The 16,860-nt window shown below is 51.5% G+C and overlaps 1 protein-coding gene across 1 annotated transcript in view; it reads left to right on the top strand.

Annotated features, from left to right (window-relative positions):
• The first annotated feature begins 3,039 nt into the window (after positions 1-3,039).
• The window catches only part of SCHIP1 (schwannomin interacting protein 1), a 43,899-nt gene continuing 30,078 nt past the window's right edge, over positions 3,040-16,860 (top strand). Inside the window, exon 1 of the mRNA XM_077785756.2 lies at positions 3,040-3,543. Within this exon, the coding sequence (XP_077641882.2) occupies positions 3,157-3,543 (387 nt within the window). The 5' untranslated portion in view covers positions 3,040-3,156. The remainder of the gene's footprint in view (positions 3,544-16,860) is intronic.

Here is a 16,860-nt window from a genome sequence, read left to right as displayed (position 1 = left end):
CCCTCTGAGGGTGGGGAGGGCTGGGATGGGATTCCCAGAGCAGCTGGGGCTGCCCTGGATCCCTGGCAGTGCCCGAGGCCAGGCTGGATCCCTGGCAGTGCCCGAGGCCGGGCTGGATCCCTGGCAGTGCCTGAGGCCGGGCTGGATCCCTGGCAGTGCCCGAGGCTGCCCTGGATCCCTGGCAGTGCCCGAGGCCAGGCTGGATCCCTGGCAGTGCCCGAGGCCGGGCTGGATCCCTGGCAGTGCCCGAGGCCGGGCTGGATCCCTGGCAGTGCCCAAGGCTGCCCCTGGATCCCTGGCAGTGCCCGAGGCCGGGCTGGATCCCTGGCAGTGCCCAAGGCTGCCCCTGGATCCCTGGCAGTGCCCGAGGCTGCCCCTGGATCCCTGGCAGTGCCCGAGGCCAGGCTGGATCCCTGGCAGTGCCCGAGGCCGGGCTGGATCCCTGGCAGTGCCCGAGGCCGGGCTGGATCCCTGGCAGTGCCCGAGGCCGGGCTGGACGGGGCTTGGAGCAGCTGGGACAGGGACAAGATGAGTTTGAAGTTCCTTTCCAGCCCAAACCTTCCCAGGAGCCCGTGATTCCCACCCCACAGGAGAGGGGATGGCTCCAGGACACCGACACCCCTCAGCCCCAGCCCCCTGCTCCCGATGGTTGTCCCCGATGATGCTGGTGGGGTTTGGTACTCCCAGGACTGCTGGGATGCTGGATGCTTCTCCACGCTCCCTGTTCCCAGATTTCCATTCCCAGTTTCCCAATCCCAGTTTCCCATTCCCATTCTTATTCCCAGTTCCAATCCCCATTCTCATCCCCATTCCCAGTTTTCCATTCCCAGTCCTCATCCCCATCCCCATTCCCATCTTTCCATTCTCACTCATCCATGTCAAGCTTCCCATTCCCAGTTCCCAATCCCATTCCCAGTTTTCCATTCCCAGTTTCTCGCTGCTGCCCAAGAGGAGGATGAGGAGTCAGACCTGGCACAGGAGACCCCTCCTCCCTTCCCTTCCCTTCCCTTCCCTTCCCTTCCCTTCCCTTCCCTTCCCTTCCCTTCCCTTCCCTTCCCTTCCCTTCCCTTCCCTTCCCTTCCCTTCCCTTCCCTTCCCTTCCCTTCCCTTCCCTTCCCTTCCCTTCCCTCCCCTCCCCTCCCCTCCCCTCCCCTCCCCTCCCCTCCCCTCCCCAGGTCCCCGGGATGAGCAGTTCCCAGTCCCAGCGTTAACTGCTGTAAATGTTCCCTTCTCCCTCTCATCCCTTTGGAATTCCTGACAACTGGGGAACCACGAGGGGGGATTGCCCCGGAGCCGTGCCCACCTCGGGCCTTGGCATCACCTCCCCACCCTGCACAACTTTAATTTTTAACCCCCCGTGCTGCTCTTGGGGCAGAGGTCATTTCCTCCCGGTGCTGGGACAGGCTGGAATCCTATTTTGGATTTGTTCCGTGGATAACACAGAGATGTTTTGATTCTCGTGGGTGACCTCAAGGATATTTCTCACACGAAATCCTGCCCCAAAATCAGCTCCTACCCCGATGAGTGTTGCAATATTCCAATTAAGAGCTGCTGCTTCTCCCCTGGGCCTGAACTCCCTCCTGCATGCCCAGAGCGTTGGGATTGCAGGGAGCAGGGGGCAGCTGCTGCTGCCACATCTCCCACACCCCGCGTGGAAATTCCTGATCCATGAGATTGATGCTCCCCATTTCAGCCACCTTAAAAGGTCTCCCTGCCGTGGATTTGGGAACATTTGCGTGTTAAACTTGGCTCCGGTGACCCAGAATGCAGAAACTAGATTCGTTTTTTTTAGCCCAGTTATTTATAGGAGACTCTTAACGAGTTACTTTAAATTACTTTTAAAGAAGGAAAGAAAGGGAGAGGGTGGCAGCGGGGATTTGTGGCGGGTCCCTGCGGTCCCTCGGGGCGTGGGAGGGAGGATGTCACTGGATGTCACTGGATGTCACTGGAAGTCACTGGATGTCACTCCATGTCACTCCATGTCACTCCATGTCACTCCATGTCACTCCCTGCAGTCACCCACAGCCCCACACAGACGATGCCACCCCCTTGCCAAACCCAGCCATAAAATCATGGAATGCTTTGGGTTGGAAAGGACCTTAAATCCCACCCAGTGCCACCCCAGCCATGGCAGGGACACCTCCCACTGTCCCAGCTGCTCCAACCCCAATGTCCAGCCTGGCCTTGGGCACTGCCAGGGATCCAGGGGCAGTCATGGCTGCTCTGGGGATCTCATCCCAGCCAGGAATTCCCAATTCCCAATCTCCCAATCAATGGCACTGGGAGCCATTCCCTGTTCCTGTCCCTCCATCCTTGTCCCCAGCCCCTCTCCAGCTCTCCTGGAGCCCCTCCAGGCCCTGGCAGTGCTCTGAGCTCTCCCTGGAGTTTTCCCTTCTCCAGGGGAACATTCCCAGCTCTCCCAGCCCGGCTCCAGAGGGGCTCCAGCCCTGCAGCAGCTCCGTGGCTCCTCTCTGCAGCACTTTCGGATCCTGCTGGAGCCCCCAGCTCTGCAGGTGGGGTCTCACCTGAGCGGGCAGAGGGGCAGAATCCCCTCCCGTGCTGCCCACGCCGTGGGATCAGCCCAGCACGGGGGTTTGGGGCTGCCAGCGCCTGTGCCCGTCTCGGGCTGAGCTTCTCTCCCACCAGCACCCCCAAACCCCTTCCCTGTGGGCTGCTTCGATCCATTCTCTCACCAGCCTGGATTTATGCTTGGGATCGCTTGGGATCCTCCCGACCCAACAACGGCGGGAATAAAGAATAACAATATTCTTTTGTGTAACAAAAAAATTAGCTACAATAGCGAATACAATAACATTAGCTAATATCCTAGTTATAACAACAACAACAAAAAATAACAAAAAGACGCTAAACCGAGAATAATTGAAGGAAACCCCAAGAACGCGGGGTTTTCTGCCCGTCGGAGCGGTGTTTCCTCGCCGCCAGCCGGCGTTGCCCGCCGCTCCCGAGCGGCGGAGCCGGAGCCCGGCCCCGCTCCGCCCGCCCGCTCCGCCCGGGGCCGCCCCGCGCCGGCGGCGGCTCCGGAGCGCGGGGGCGGCCCCGGGCCGGCGTTTCCCGTGCCCGGCGGGCAGAGCGCTCCGGGCATCCCTGACGCGCCCGCGCTGCGCTTCTCTCCGCCAGGACTCCCGCGAGGATGGCATGGATTTAGGCAGCGACGCCGGCAGCAGCCGCTCCAGCTCGGAATCCAACTCCAGCAAAGCCACGCCGTGCTCGGAGGGCAAGTCCTCGCCGTCCCCCAGCAGCCTGGACCTGGCGGCGCTGGAGGACTCGGAGGAGGAGGAGGAGGAGGAGGAGGACGGGGCGTCCCCGCCGCGCTGCCCGGCCGCCCATGGGCGCCGCTGCGGCCCCGCGGCCGCCGCCGCCCGGCGCTGCCCGCGGCCCCCGGCCCGCTCGGGCCCCCGCCGGCAGCCCCGGCCGCCCCGGGAGCCGCAGCCGCCGGCCATGGACTGGGCGGCGCTGGAGCGGCACCTGGCCGGGCTGCAGAGCCGGGAGCAGCAGCGGCAGGCGCGGGCCAGCCCCGCCTCGGTGAGTGCGGAGCGCTCGGGGGGCGCGGGGCTTGCGGCCGGGGCACGGCCGGGGGATGCTGCCGGGGATGCCGGAGCCAGCGGGAGGATGGGGAGGTGCTGCAGAGAGGCCGGAGGAGGCCACGGAGATGCTCCAGGGGATGGAGCCCCTCGGTCTGGAGCCAGGCTGGGGGAGCTGGGGGGGCTCACCTGGAGAGGAGCAGCTCCAGGGAAAGCTCAGAGCCCTGGGAATGTTCCCTGGAGAGGAGAAGCTCCAGGGAGAGCTCAGAGCCCTGGGAATGTTCCCCTGGAGAGGAGCAGCTCCAGGGAGAGCTCAGAGCCCTGGGAATGTTCCCCTGGAGAGGAGAAGCTCCAGGGAGAGCTCAGAGCCCTGGGAATGTTCCTCTGGAGAGGAGAAGCTCCAGGGAGAGCTCAGAGCCCCTGCCAGGGCCTGAGGGGCTCCAGGAGAGCTGGAGAGGGGCTGGGGACAAGGATGGAGGGACAGGACACGGGGAAAGGCTTTAAGCTGCAGGATGGTGGATTTGGATTGGATTTCGGGAAGGAATTGTTCCCTGTGAGGGTCCTGAGGCCCTGGCACAGGGTGCCCAGAGCAGCTGGGGCTGCCCCTGGATCCCTGGCAGTGCCCAAGGCCAGGCTGGACGGGGCTTGGAGCAGCCTGGGACAGTGGGAGGGGCCCTGCCCATGGCAGGGAATGAGATGAGTTTTAAGGTCCCTTCCATCCCAAACCATTCCATGATTCCCCAACTTTCCCGGAGCATCCTTGGCCACTGGTGGGGCTGGTGTCCCCGGCAGGAGCCTGGTGCCACCACCAGGCTGTCTCAGAGCTGGGAGAGGCCAAGCAACATCATCTTTTCAGGGCTGGGAGCAGTGCCAGGCTGGCTCTGGGTGCTCTCCTTTCCCGAGGGAAAGATCCTTCCCAAGGCCTCGCTGTCGGCCAGCAGGAGCCGCCGGTGCTGTCTTACAGAAACCCCTGAAAATTGGGACCTCATCCCACCATTTAGGGTGATTTGGGAATTGCACAGAACTTCTGAGCTGCAGTGGTGTGAGAGGAAGGAGCGCTGCAGACCCTGGGGACACGGCAGGGCTGAGGCTCTTCCATGAGGGATGAATTCCAAAGGAATCCACCAAACCTCTCTGGAAGCTCTGCAGGAGCCTTTGGATCCCTCTCCAGCCCTGCCCGTGGCCTTGCCTCTGGCACACATGATTTTTTTCCATGGTTTTTTTTTGTTGTTGTTCCATGCCTGAACTTCCTGTGAAGTCACCTCGCTCAGGGAGGTGGGGATTTCCCCCTGAATCCTTGAATTACAACTAATTGGTGACAAATCTGGGTGGGTGCTGGGCAGGATGAGTAAGCTGAGGGATGAGTGGGACTGCTGCCATGCAGGGATGCTTTTTTCCAAAGCCTGAACACTGGAGCCTCAGTGCCTTGAGGAACTGACAGGTAACAGCTTTAATTACAGTCATTTGTGCAGGAACTCAGCCTAGAAAAAAGGAAAAAAAAAAACCAAAAAGAACAAAAAAAACCACCTCATTTTTGTGGTTTGGGAGCTGATTTCTCCAGCATTATCTGATCAGCTCTGCTGGCACTGCTGGAAACTCTTTGCCTCCAGGCATGAGCTTAACCAGGTGAGCTGTCACCTAAGGAATTCTGCCCCTGCCAGGGTTTTCCTCCTCCATCCTCCCCTTCCCTCCTGCAGGCCCTGGAAGGAATTCAGGCTGCCTCACGCCCTGACTTGTCCCGTGCAGAGCTGGGCTTGGAGCTTTGCTGTGCAATTCCAGGCCTGGAATAGCCTGGATGGACACCCAGAGGAGCACGGAGAGCTTCTCCCAGGGGTGGCACCGAGCTCCAGGTCTCCTCCCACTCACAAGCTGGATTTTGCCACCCTGCAGATGTGATTTTCACAGAGTTTGTGGCCCTGGAGAGATTTTCCCTCAGCTCCCCAGCTGTCCTGGAGGCACCTTTGCTCCAGGATTCCCCTTGCCTCGGCTCCCAGGGGTGAGGAGGAGGAAGAGGTTGTTATAAATGAAAATGAGTCCAGCCAAATTATAAAATGAAATTATAAAAAATGTATTTAGGGCCGAATTCTCTCAGAGCCAGCCACAAGAAAAGGACAGCGCTGAGCCGGGGTCGGTGCTGGGTGTGTGGAAGGAGGGATGCAGAGGTTCCCTGGACACCCTCCTGGGCCCTGGAGTTCTTATAGGAGATCTTCTGCCCGAGGCCAGGATTCCAGCAATCCCCTTTTCTCTCCATCCAGAGTCCCACATATCCATCCAGGATTCCAGCAATCCCCTTTTCTTTCCATCCAGAGTCCCACGTATCCATCCAGGATTCCAGCAATCCCCTTTTCTTTCCATCCAGAGTCCCACATATCCATCCAGGATTCCAGCAATCCCCTTTTCTTTCCATCCAGAGTCCCACATATCCATCCAGGATTTCAGCAATCCCCTTTTCCTTCTATCCAGAGTCCCACATATCCATCCAGGATTTCAGCAATCCCCTTTTCCTTCTATCCAGAGTCCCACGTATCCATCCAGGATTCCAGCAATCCCCTTTTCTTCCTATCCAGAGTTCCACATATCCATCCAGGATTTCAGCAATCCCCTTTTCCTTCTATCCAGAGTTCCACATATCCAGAATCCCATGTATCCATCCAGGATTTCAGTAATCTCCTTTCCATCCAGAGTCCCATAAATTCTTTTCTCTGCAAATGGAACAATGCAGGTCCAGGTGTGGACGATTTTTCCCGATGGTTACAGAACTGTGGATTCAGATGTGTCAGCCCTTTCCAGAGATCCCAATCTCGGGTCTTTACCAGGATGATCAGCTGCCAGCTCCTGTGGTATTGATCTATTGATCAGCTCCCAGGTCATTTATCATTGATCAGCTCCCAGGTCCTTTGGGACTGATCATCTCCCAGGTCCTTTGGTATTGATCAGCTCCCAGCTCCTTTAGTATTGATCAGCTCCCAGGTCCTTTGGGACTGATCATCTCCCAGGTCCTTTGGTATTGATCAGCTCCCAGGCCCTTTGGTATTGATCAGCTCCCAGCTCCTTTGGGATTGATCAGCTCCCAGGTGTTCCATCCCATCTCCAGACCAGCCACATGTGTTAAATTGTTAATGAGGCATTGTCCAAAAAAACCCAGCTCTGGTGTAACCAAATTCATGAGGGGGAAGCTCACAGTGCTGGCGTGTGCTTTGTGTAATAACTAAATATTATACACGCCAAATTGTATTTCCCTTGATTCAATACAACAATATTTCATTGGCACAAATTATAATCATGCATAACGAGGTGTTCCAGCTCTGCTCCTTCCCACCGGGACCGGAGGGAAGGGACATTTGATGTCCCCACGTCACCTCCTGTCCCTCCCTGGCCGTGTCAGCACCCAGCGTGTCCCCAAAACCTTCAAGGCTGAACCAGATGAAGTGAAAAGTTCACTTTTATTTTGGTTTTATTTGTGTTTTCCCTGCGGTTCAGTGTTTCTAACAAAGCCCTGCTGGAAGCCCCAGTGTTTATAAACATGGGGATGGAGGGGAGGAGAGCAGAATCCAGGGAATGTGTCTGGATTGCTCCTGCTGCGTGCTGGAGAGCCCAGGAAAATTCCCAGGAAAATCCCAGGAAAATCCCAGGAAAATCCCAGGAAAATCCCAGGAAAATCCCAGGAAAATCCCAGGAAAATGGGGATTTCAGTGGGATGGGCTGGTGGCACAGGGAATGGGGTGGCTGTGGAAGCAGCTGGGGGTGGAAGCGTTCCCGAGGCTGCTCCCAGCACCCCGGATGTTGCGTTGAGCTGATTTGATTAGGATGATTGATTAAGATTATTAAAACGATGTTTTTTCTGCTGTCAGGACCTGGCTTTCTTGGGGTTCAGCAGGGCAGGGCTGACCCCAGGGGACAGGGGTGACCCTTGGGGGCAGCTGCTGCTCCCGGGGGTCCCTCCCTGTCCATCCTCCCCTCTGGCCCTGGAGCATCCCGACCCGATCCCGGGATCTCTGCTGATCCCGGGCTGGGCTGGGCCACACTGACATGGGAAAAGGGCCAGAGCTCAATCTAGAAATCAAAGGAAATCTTTTACATTTCATAGGAAAAACGTCCGGAATTCAATCTCGAAATAAAATGAAATATTTTACATTTAATAGGGAAAACAGCCAGAATTCAATCTAGAAATCAAAGGAAATCTTCTACATTTAATAGGGAAAACGTCCGGAATTCAATCTAGAAATCAAATGAAATCTTTTACATTTCATAGGAAAAACGTCCAAAATTAAATCTAGAAATAAAATTATTTTATATTTAATAAATAGAAATATATACTTATTAACTATATTTATTAAATAAATAAATGTATATTCATTTCATGTAAATATATAATATATTTTTAATATATATTATATATTATTATTTATATATATAAATATATTAACTTTCACAATTACATATATAAATAAAATATATAGATATATATTTACTAAGCATATAAATAGAATAACTTCCACAATTAAATATATAAATAAAACATATGAACATATATCTATTAAATATATAAATATAATAACTTTCACAATTAAATATATAAATAAAAACTATATAACTAGAAAACTCTATAAATATATAAATAATAAAACTAAGATTATGAATGCGTAGTTTAAATAAAAGTATGTAATACCACATAGTAGAAAACTTAAAGTTTTAAAATATAATAATATATATAAAGCAAGATAAAAATTTTAAAACAGAAACTAGTCCTTCTTAACCTTCTTCTTCTTCATCATTTTCATACGTCAAAGTAATATTATGTAATTAAATTTTAAAAACCCACATTAGAAAACATGATAAGAGATTAAAATCATTTAAACCTCATTTCTTAATTAAGCAATTTAAAAAGAATTTTTTTTCTTTTTAAAAAGAAACGCATGACCGTTTTTTACCTCGTCCAGATAGAATACCCTAACTCTCACAACTTCTAAAACTGTGGCATAAATAAATAAAAATGAATAAATATCAAAATCCAAACGGGAAATGCCATCTGGGCTCCCAGGAGGAGGAAATTCCCATTCCTGAGGGAGCCCCTCCATGGCTGGAGGAGATTTCCAGGCAGGAGGGGCTGGAAATGCTGCACTGCCCTAAAGGAACGGTTTAATTAATTAATTAATTAATTATTAATTAATTAACGAGGGACTCTGCTCACATCCTTGGTGTCGGAGTCCAGAGCATCCCTCTGGCTGCCCCGGATGTCTCAAGCCCCTTAGCAGCAAACAAAATCCACCCGTAAATTCAATTTTGGCATGTGAGGGAGGCTGCCGACCTTTCATGAGAAATTACAAGCAAAAAGGGTTTGCATGATGAATAATAAAGGAATTCGCACAGGGTGGGAAAGTGGAATTTTGGGGTTTTTTTAGAATGAAATTCAAAAGTGCAAGATGGAGGGATCTGAGCGTGCCCTGAGCGTTCTCCTTCTCCTCCATGTCTCGGTGTGATGGTGACACTTTTCTGTTGGTTTAGGATAGGGACACCTTATCCAACGTAGATTTTGGGTATTGGTACAGAAATTATAAATATGGCACGCGTAATTTTGGGTATGTGATGTGGGAGGAGCCTGCCATGGCTTCAGTGCTAGCTGGGCCTCAGCAATCAAACAGAAACTATTCTAGACAAGGAAAAATAAACAACCTTGAGAACTCGGCTTCACACATTCCAAACCTCTTCTTCGCAGCTGGGAAAAAGAAAAAAGACTTTCACCCTCTGGGGGTCTTGCGAGGGAATCTTGGTGATTTTAAAGCCCCGGGTGATGCTGGGGGGCCGAGGCTGCTCCCCCAGGCTGCACACAGGGTGAAGGTGCCCGAAAATTCCTGCCAGGAAATTTGGGATGGGTTTGGCAACTTCTGCTTGGCACTGGCAGCCCCTGTGCTGAATCCCGGCGGGGTGGGGTGGAAATCCCAAATCCAAGGGCGGGATGTCCTCGGGGAGCTGCTCCCTGTGGGCCAGGTGGGCAGATGCTGGTTAGAAATGGAGAATATTCCCGTCTTTCTCCCCCAAAAAAGGGTGGTTTTGGAGCTGGATGGAGTGGATGAGGTCCCCCCAAGCCTGATGGGCTGTGTCAGGCGACTCTTGAGTTTTCTGGACTCCACCTAAGAGGAGAAACCCTTGGAGCTCGGGATTCGCTAGGGAGATGCTTGGCTCAATCTCCTCACCCAGCTGCAGGAAGCCACCCCTTCCCATTTCTCCATTTCTCCATTTCCCCATTTCTCCATTTTTTTCCATTTTTTTTTCATTTCTCCATTTCTCCATTTTTCCATTTTTCCATTTCTCCATTTTTCCATTTCTCCATTTCTCCATTTCTCCATTTCTCCATTTTTCCATTTCTCCATTTCTCCATTTTTCCATTTCTCCATTTCTCCATTTCTCCATTTCTCCATTTCTCCATTTTTCCATTTCTCCATTATTTCTCCATTTCTCCATTTCTCCATTTCTCCATTTTTCCATTTCTCCATTTCTCCATTTCTCCATTTCTCCATTTCTCCATTTTTCCATTTCTCCATTTTTCCATTTCTCCATTTTTCCATTTCTCCATTGTTCCATTTCTCCATTTCTCCATTTCTCCATTTCTCCATTTCTCCATTTCTCCATTTCTCCATTTCTCCATTTCTCCATTTCTCCATTTCTCCATTTCTCCATTTCTCCATTTCTCCATTTCTCCATTTCTCCATTTCTCCATTTTTCCATTTCTCCATTTCTCCATTTCTCCATTTCTCCATTTCTCCATTTTTCCATTTCTCCATTTCTCCATTTCTCCATTTCTCCATTTCTCCATTTTTCCATTTCTCCATTTTTCCATTTCTCCATTTTTCCATTTCTCCATTTCTCCATTTCTCCATTTTTCCCCATTTCCCCCTTCCCTCAGCTCCTGCTGCATCCAGAGTGGTGCCAAAGTGCCGAGGGAGTCTTGGTGGCCCTCAGGAGCCGCGGAGGTGCCGAGGCTCCGCTGGCCGTGCCTCCAATGGCTCCAATCAAACCCAAATCAGCCTTGATGGCTTCAAGCTTCCTCCCGCTGCCTCTCCGAGGATAATTGCAATCAATAGGACGGATTGGCCTGGAAGAAGATCTGCAAATTCCGGAATCAATTAGAGGAACGCTGGCAGGAGGGAACGCGGCTCAGGCAGACTCGGCGCTGACGGGCTGGGCAGGGAGGGATGGAATTGCCCACGGAATTTTGCTGCCCACAAGGCTTAGTGCTGCTAAAAGCTCATCCCTGCAGCTTCCAGGATTCCTGCAGCAGCTTTCAGGCTGGGGAAGGATGTGCTGGAATCTCTTATTTTATCTTTTCACCCTTGGAACGTTCCTGCCTGTGCTGAGGCCGATGGATGGTGGTTAGCCCGTCCCTGAGGAACCACACATCTCCAGACACTTGGACTCCTGCATTTCCAGAGTTTCAGGAAGTTGCATTTGTGTCCTCCAGGCTGTGCTGAGCCTCTGGAGGTGGGCATGGTGCTCCTGCTTCCCTCCCAGCTGTCCCATCAGTGACGGAGCCACCCTGGAAGGCAGCAGGGAGCACCCAGAGTCCTCAACTCCCCCTGGGGAGGGTGGAAAAGCCTCAGGGATGCGTTCAAAATCAGCTGGGAACCTCCTGGAGGTGTTCCAAAACTCTGGAAGTGGCACCTGGGGACGTGGTTTAACACTGAAGACAATGGTGGTGGATTCATTTTGGGATTTCATGGTCTTTGAGGGCTTTCCCAATCTTAATGATTCCGTGGAAAGACTTCAGGGTTAACCCAGGATATTCCAGAAGCTGCAGGATGGAATTTAGCATGGACCATGTGAATATCTCCTTCTTGCCCGTGTCACTCTGAAAATGTGAAACTAATTCAAAGCATGAGCTAAAATCTCAAAATAATTTCCTAATTGGCCATGGGCAGAAATCTGATTTTCATGGATCAGGGCAGCCAGAATGGAGGAGGAATGTCTGGACCAGCTTGGCAAGAGGGATGGAGCCAACAGGTGCTTGTTCAAGCCACGTGGGAGTATTGGTGGAGCAGGATTTTTGGGAATGTGGGCTGGGATCCAGGCCAGACCTTTGGTGTAAAGCCTTGATCCACCTTGGAGCGCTGGCCCAGACGCTCAGGGAGCAAATATTGGCTTGGAGGTTGGCAGTGGGCTGGTTCTCACTGAAAATGATTTTTCACTGCTTGACTGAAGTGTGAGCTCCCTCCTCCCCAGGGATGTGGTGTTGTCTGGGATGGGAGCAGGGAAGAGCCAGGGATGAGCTCCTGGAAGGAATTTCTCCAGCCAGGAGCTGTCAGTGTGGCAACTTCTGCTTGCAGGAAATTGCATTGCTGTCACTGCTCAGCCAGACCTTCCCTGTCCACCTGGCAGCTCCTGTCCCTGCTGGACCTGAGCACCAAACTCCTCCCCAGGCACCTGGAAAAGGGAACTCCATCATCAGGGAGCTTCTCCAGGACAATGAATTTGTTGTGAGGCTTTGACATGGAAAAAGAAGAAACCCTTCTGAGAGTGGCCAAAGTGTGATTGTGCTGGGCTGGGATGAGCTGCAGGAATTCTCCATCCCTGCTGCACTTTGGCCACTTCCACCCAGCTCAAAGGTTGGCTGGGCCATTCCTGGTCCTGCCCAAGCGAGCAGTGCCATTCCCTGGGAAAACATCCAGAGGTGTTTTCCAGCTGCTCGCTGGGAATGCCAGACATTGGAGGGATGGGCTTCTGCTGCTTCCTCAACCAGGCCAGGCAAAACTCCCAGGATCAAAATTCCTGAGGGAAAACTCGATTCCCATCGCCGCTGCTGAGCCTTTCCTCCGAGGAAGTGGCAAACACAGGAGGGAACAGCCTATGGATTCTGCCTGGATGGGTGATTCTCCTTTTTCCCAGTGCTGCCATAATGTGAATTCCTCCAGGTGATGGAGCCCGGTCGGTTGGTGAGTGAATGTTTCCTGTGGGATGTGGAAAAGCTGGAAAAATGGGATTTTTCCAGCACTAATTGTGGTGCAGGCAGCAGTAAATCTCCCTTTAATGTGATGCGAAGGGATCGTTGTTGCGATCCAGCTGTGTAAAACCAGCAAAATTTATTGTAAATGAGTATTTTTGGTGGTTGGGAATCACAAGTAGGAAATCCAAAAGATTTCCAAGGAGAGGAGTGAGCCTTTAGGCCAGGCAAAATTTTGAATACCTCAGAACAGTGGTTTTTTATTTTTGTAAAAAATAGAGATTCTGGAGCCTTGCACTCCTCCCCTAATTCTTCAAATTCCCACTTGAACCCAAGTGTCTCAGGTTGGAATAGCAGCAGGCAGCAGGAATTTTGATTTCCCAGGATAATAATTATGTACTTAGGCAAATATTCCTTGCTTATTAAGTGGGATAAATGCAAGGCGGGGGGGGTTTAGTTCTCACAACTGCCCTGTGCTGTGCAAAACCTGTTATTTTCCCTGTGGATGGAGAGGGTGGGTGTGGGATGGGGTGTCTGGAACACCAGAATTGTGGAAAATCCAGGTGCATGTGGAGGGAGAAACCGTAGGCAGAGGATATTTAAAAACCAGAGGAAAAGGGGTTTATTTAACCCCAACCACGCTGAAGATCTGCTGAGGAGTGCTGGAAAACCAGGATTGTGCTGACCCCAAAACGCCAGGGACCTCAGGGAGGTTCTAATCCTTCAAAATGATTTAAATATTTAAAGATTGGTTCAAATATTCTAAATAATGTTCCAAATGTCCCCCACGCCCTCGCAGAGTTTGTTGCCTCAGCAGTGATAAGAACTGCAGGAATTGTGATTTATTTCCTTCTTCCTCTCTGCCTGGATTTAAGGTGGTTTGGATTTAACTGGTTGGAAAAGCAGGTGCAGCGCTTGATCGTTTTATAAAATTTGTGCAGAAACTCTGAAGAAACTGCTCAAAGCATCATTACTCCTACTCCTAACAGCAAAAAAAAACCCAGGAAAATTAATATCACTGACATAAATTTGTGTCCCATCTCCTCAGGATGTGCTGCAGCCCAAAAGAGCTTTAAGGGAGCGTCAGATTTAGTGGGGAAAATGGACTTTTTTGAGGAGAAAACCTCCTGAAAGGATATATAAAATCCCAGTGTAATTCACCAAAGTTGGGTGTAATCCTCTCTGGGAGGAAATGTGATTTCCCAGCTTCTCCCAGTGTCTCACTGTAGGTATTAATTTAATTTTATTTTATAAAAGGGATGCTGTTTGAAATAATCCCATCATCTGCTCATGCTCAGTTCAATGTTTTCCAAGGCTGGCCACTGTGATCCAGGAATTCCCGTGGGAATAATTATATCTCCAAACATTTCCACAGTCCTGGGCACAGCAACATTGCTGAGGGGGCTGAGGAGAACCAGAATTGGGTGTGTTCAGGCTCCTCAATCCCAACTAATTCTGCTTTTGTGCAGGAATTTTTTCGGTCAGAACTAAAAAGATTGAAAAATCTCTCTTCCAGCCCTGGCTCTGAAATCAATCCTGCTCCAGCAGAGCACCCACAAGACTCGGTGGGAAATGATTTTCCCTCTTCCAATTATCCTTTCACGTGAGGTGCTCCATAACCCCTCTTTCCCTGGAGGTTTTCCAGCTTTTTCCAAGCCCTGGGATCATTTTGGGGCACCTCATCTTTCCCTGGGGAGCCGTTTGCATCAGCAGAGTGGGAGATTTTATTTATAGCCCCCATCTGGGAGTGCAGCTCGGTGATCTATAGATCTCCTTTAATGAGAAAATCACACCCAGGGCCGTTTATTCCTGCTGTTCTCTGGGAAATCTGAGAGGAAATAGGATTTCCAAGGAAAGAGAAGTGCCAGGCCGAGATTTAATCCCCTCTATGGCAGAGGCAATGTTAAAAAATAAAAGAGAACTCTATTAAAGTGCTGGGTTCTTTATGCACACAAAAGCTGCTGCTGTGTGTGGCCCCTGGGGAACCCAAATGCTTTTAGTGAGTTATTAAAAATTGAATCCAAACTTTTTATTCCGTGTAATTCCTATATTGGATTTATTAAAGAGGGATTTGGGGAAATGGCAGCATTCCATACTGGGGTCATCCTCTTCTCTGGCTGCTTGGCCTGGCAGGTGTTTGATCATCCACTGCTCTGAGGAGTGCAGAAAACAAAATAATTGTGGGAATCATTTTTCCATCTGGAATTCTCTGCGCTCTGCATTTGCATGAATGCATAACATCCAAGCTCGTAGCATTTTTCCTGGCTCATTCCAGCTGCTCTTTCCTTTCGTCTGCTGCTGTCTCATCTATTATTTCTCAGTTTAAAAGCAGAAAGGCGACTTTCAGCTGGGCCTTTTCCTGAGAGGAGCATTCCCAGCTTGGCACTTCCCTAGGCTGGCCTGGCAGCTGCTGGGAGCAGCAAAAATCCTGCTGGAAAAACACCTCCAGCACCTTTCCCAAGGGTCTGTTTCTGGGAAGGGCAGAGTAGGTGGAAACCAGGGCATGCTCCTGAAAATCTTGGCTACAGCCGTGACCCCCCGTTCTCCTGGAATTCCTCTGAATCCATCCTCAAGTGGCCCAACTGGCTGATATTTCCATATATTAATAATATTGAAATGGCTCTAAACAGGTGCTCAGAGCTCAGCCAGCCCTTCTCCTGCTCAGAGGCTGCAGGAATTGTGCCTGTTCCCAGGAAATGCCAATCCAGGCTGGCCAAAAATCACATGGATGAGGGTTTCCTTCCTTTCACACCTGTCCCCATGTGCCGTGTTCCATGTAAATGAATATATTGTGCCCGGTGAGTTTGGGAATCATGGAGGCCTTTGGGACCTCTGGAGACCTTTGGGAGCTCTGGGAGATTTTGGGAATTCTGGAAGGCTTTAGGAGTTCTGGAGGACTTGGGGAATCCTGGAGGTCTTTGGAAATTCTGGAGGCCTTTGGAAGCTCTGGAGACCTTTGGGAGCTCTGGGAGACCTTTGGGAACTCTGGAGGCCTTTGGGAATTCTGGGGTCTTTGGGAATCATGGAGGCCTTTGGGAATTCTGGAGACCTTTGGGAGCTCTGAGAGACTGGGAATTCTGGGGTCTTTGGGAATTTTGGAGGCTTTTGGGAGCTCTGGGGGACTTTGGGAACTCTGGAGACCTTTGGGAACTCTGGGAGACTTTGGGAATTCTGGGATCTTTGGGAATCCTGGAGACCTTTGGGAACTCTGTAGACCTTTGGGAGCTCTGGGGGACTTTGGGAGCTCTGTGAGACTTTGGGAACTATGGATGCCTTTGGGAATTCTGGTGTCTTTGGGAACTCTGGGACATTTGGGAATTCTGGGACCTTTAGGAACTCTGGGGTCTTTGGGATCTCTGAACTCGGAGCCGGCGCTGCCGGAGGATCCCTCACCTTGCCCAAGGCCCCGTCAGTGGCTTTGGTGGCCCTGGGTTTGTGCAGGACCAAAGCAGAGCAGGAGCACACGGAGGCCTGGATCCAAGCTGGCAGCTCCCCGTGCCCTGATCCCGAGGGAATCCCAGGGACGAGGAGCCAGAGGCAGCAGCTGCAGCTTTAGAAGAGGATTTTGGTTGTGACAGGAGTGGATGTGGAGGGAAATCTGGAAGCTTGTAACTGCTGGGGAAAACCACAATTTCCTGGAAAATAAACCTTCCCTTGGGAAAGGCACCGGGAGTATCCCAGTGCTGCTGTTGCCAGCGTGGAGAGGAGAATTCCTGGGAGAAGCTGAGCACTCCTGTGCTCCCCAGCACAGCAGGGAGATCTCTGGTCCCTCAGAGCTGCAGCTCCCTGCTGCAGCACCCAGTCTTCCCATTGCCAGGGATGCCTCAGGTTTAGCTTTGCATTTTTCAGATTCTGAAATAAGACTTGATAAAGTAAAGTTCTAATTAGACAACTCCGAGGTGCCAATGGAGCAGAACTGATCCCAGGGAGAGCCCCCGGGAGCGCTCGTGCATTTTGGGACCATTTTGGGTCATCTGGAGTTTGTTTTGGGACCATTTTGGGTCATCTAGGGTTCATTTTGGGACCATTTTGGGTCATTTGGGTGCAGCCCTGGCTGGGCTGTGGTGCTGCCCAAGGTGGATCCATGGAGGACATCCTTGAATAAATCCCTGCTTTATTCTGGGACTCTGCCCAGCTCTGCTCCAGCTCAGCCTGCACAAATCATCACCATCTCCTTTCCTTCCCTTTCTCCATTTCCTCCTGGAATTCCAGCTGTGCTTCCAGAGCCAGGCTCAGCTCCAGCCCAGCCTGAGCCTCCCCTCCTTCCCAATCCCTCTGCCATCCTGTGGCTCCATCCCAAAACAAAACTGCAGCTCACACCTTGGTGCTCATCCCAGTGAAGCCTCTGAAACCTTTCCTGGGAATTCCTGCCACCAGGAACCT

The sequence above is a fragment of the Lonchura striata genome, chromosome 9, assembly GCF_050655825.1.
Source record: "Lonchura striata isolate lonStrDom1 chromosome 9, ASM5065582v1, whole genome shotgun sequence".
Taxonomy (NCBI): domain Eukaryota; kingdom Metazoa; phylum Chordata; class Aves; order Passeriformes; family Estrildidae; genus Lonchura; species Lonchura striata.
This window is presented reverse-complemented; position numbering and strand designations above follow the sequence as displayed.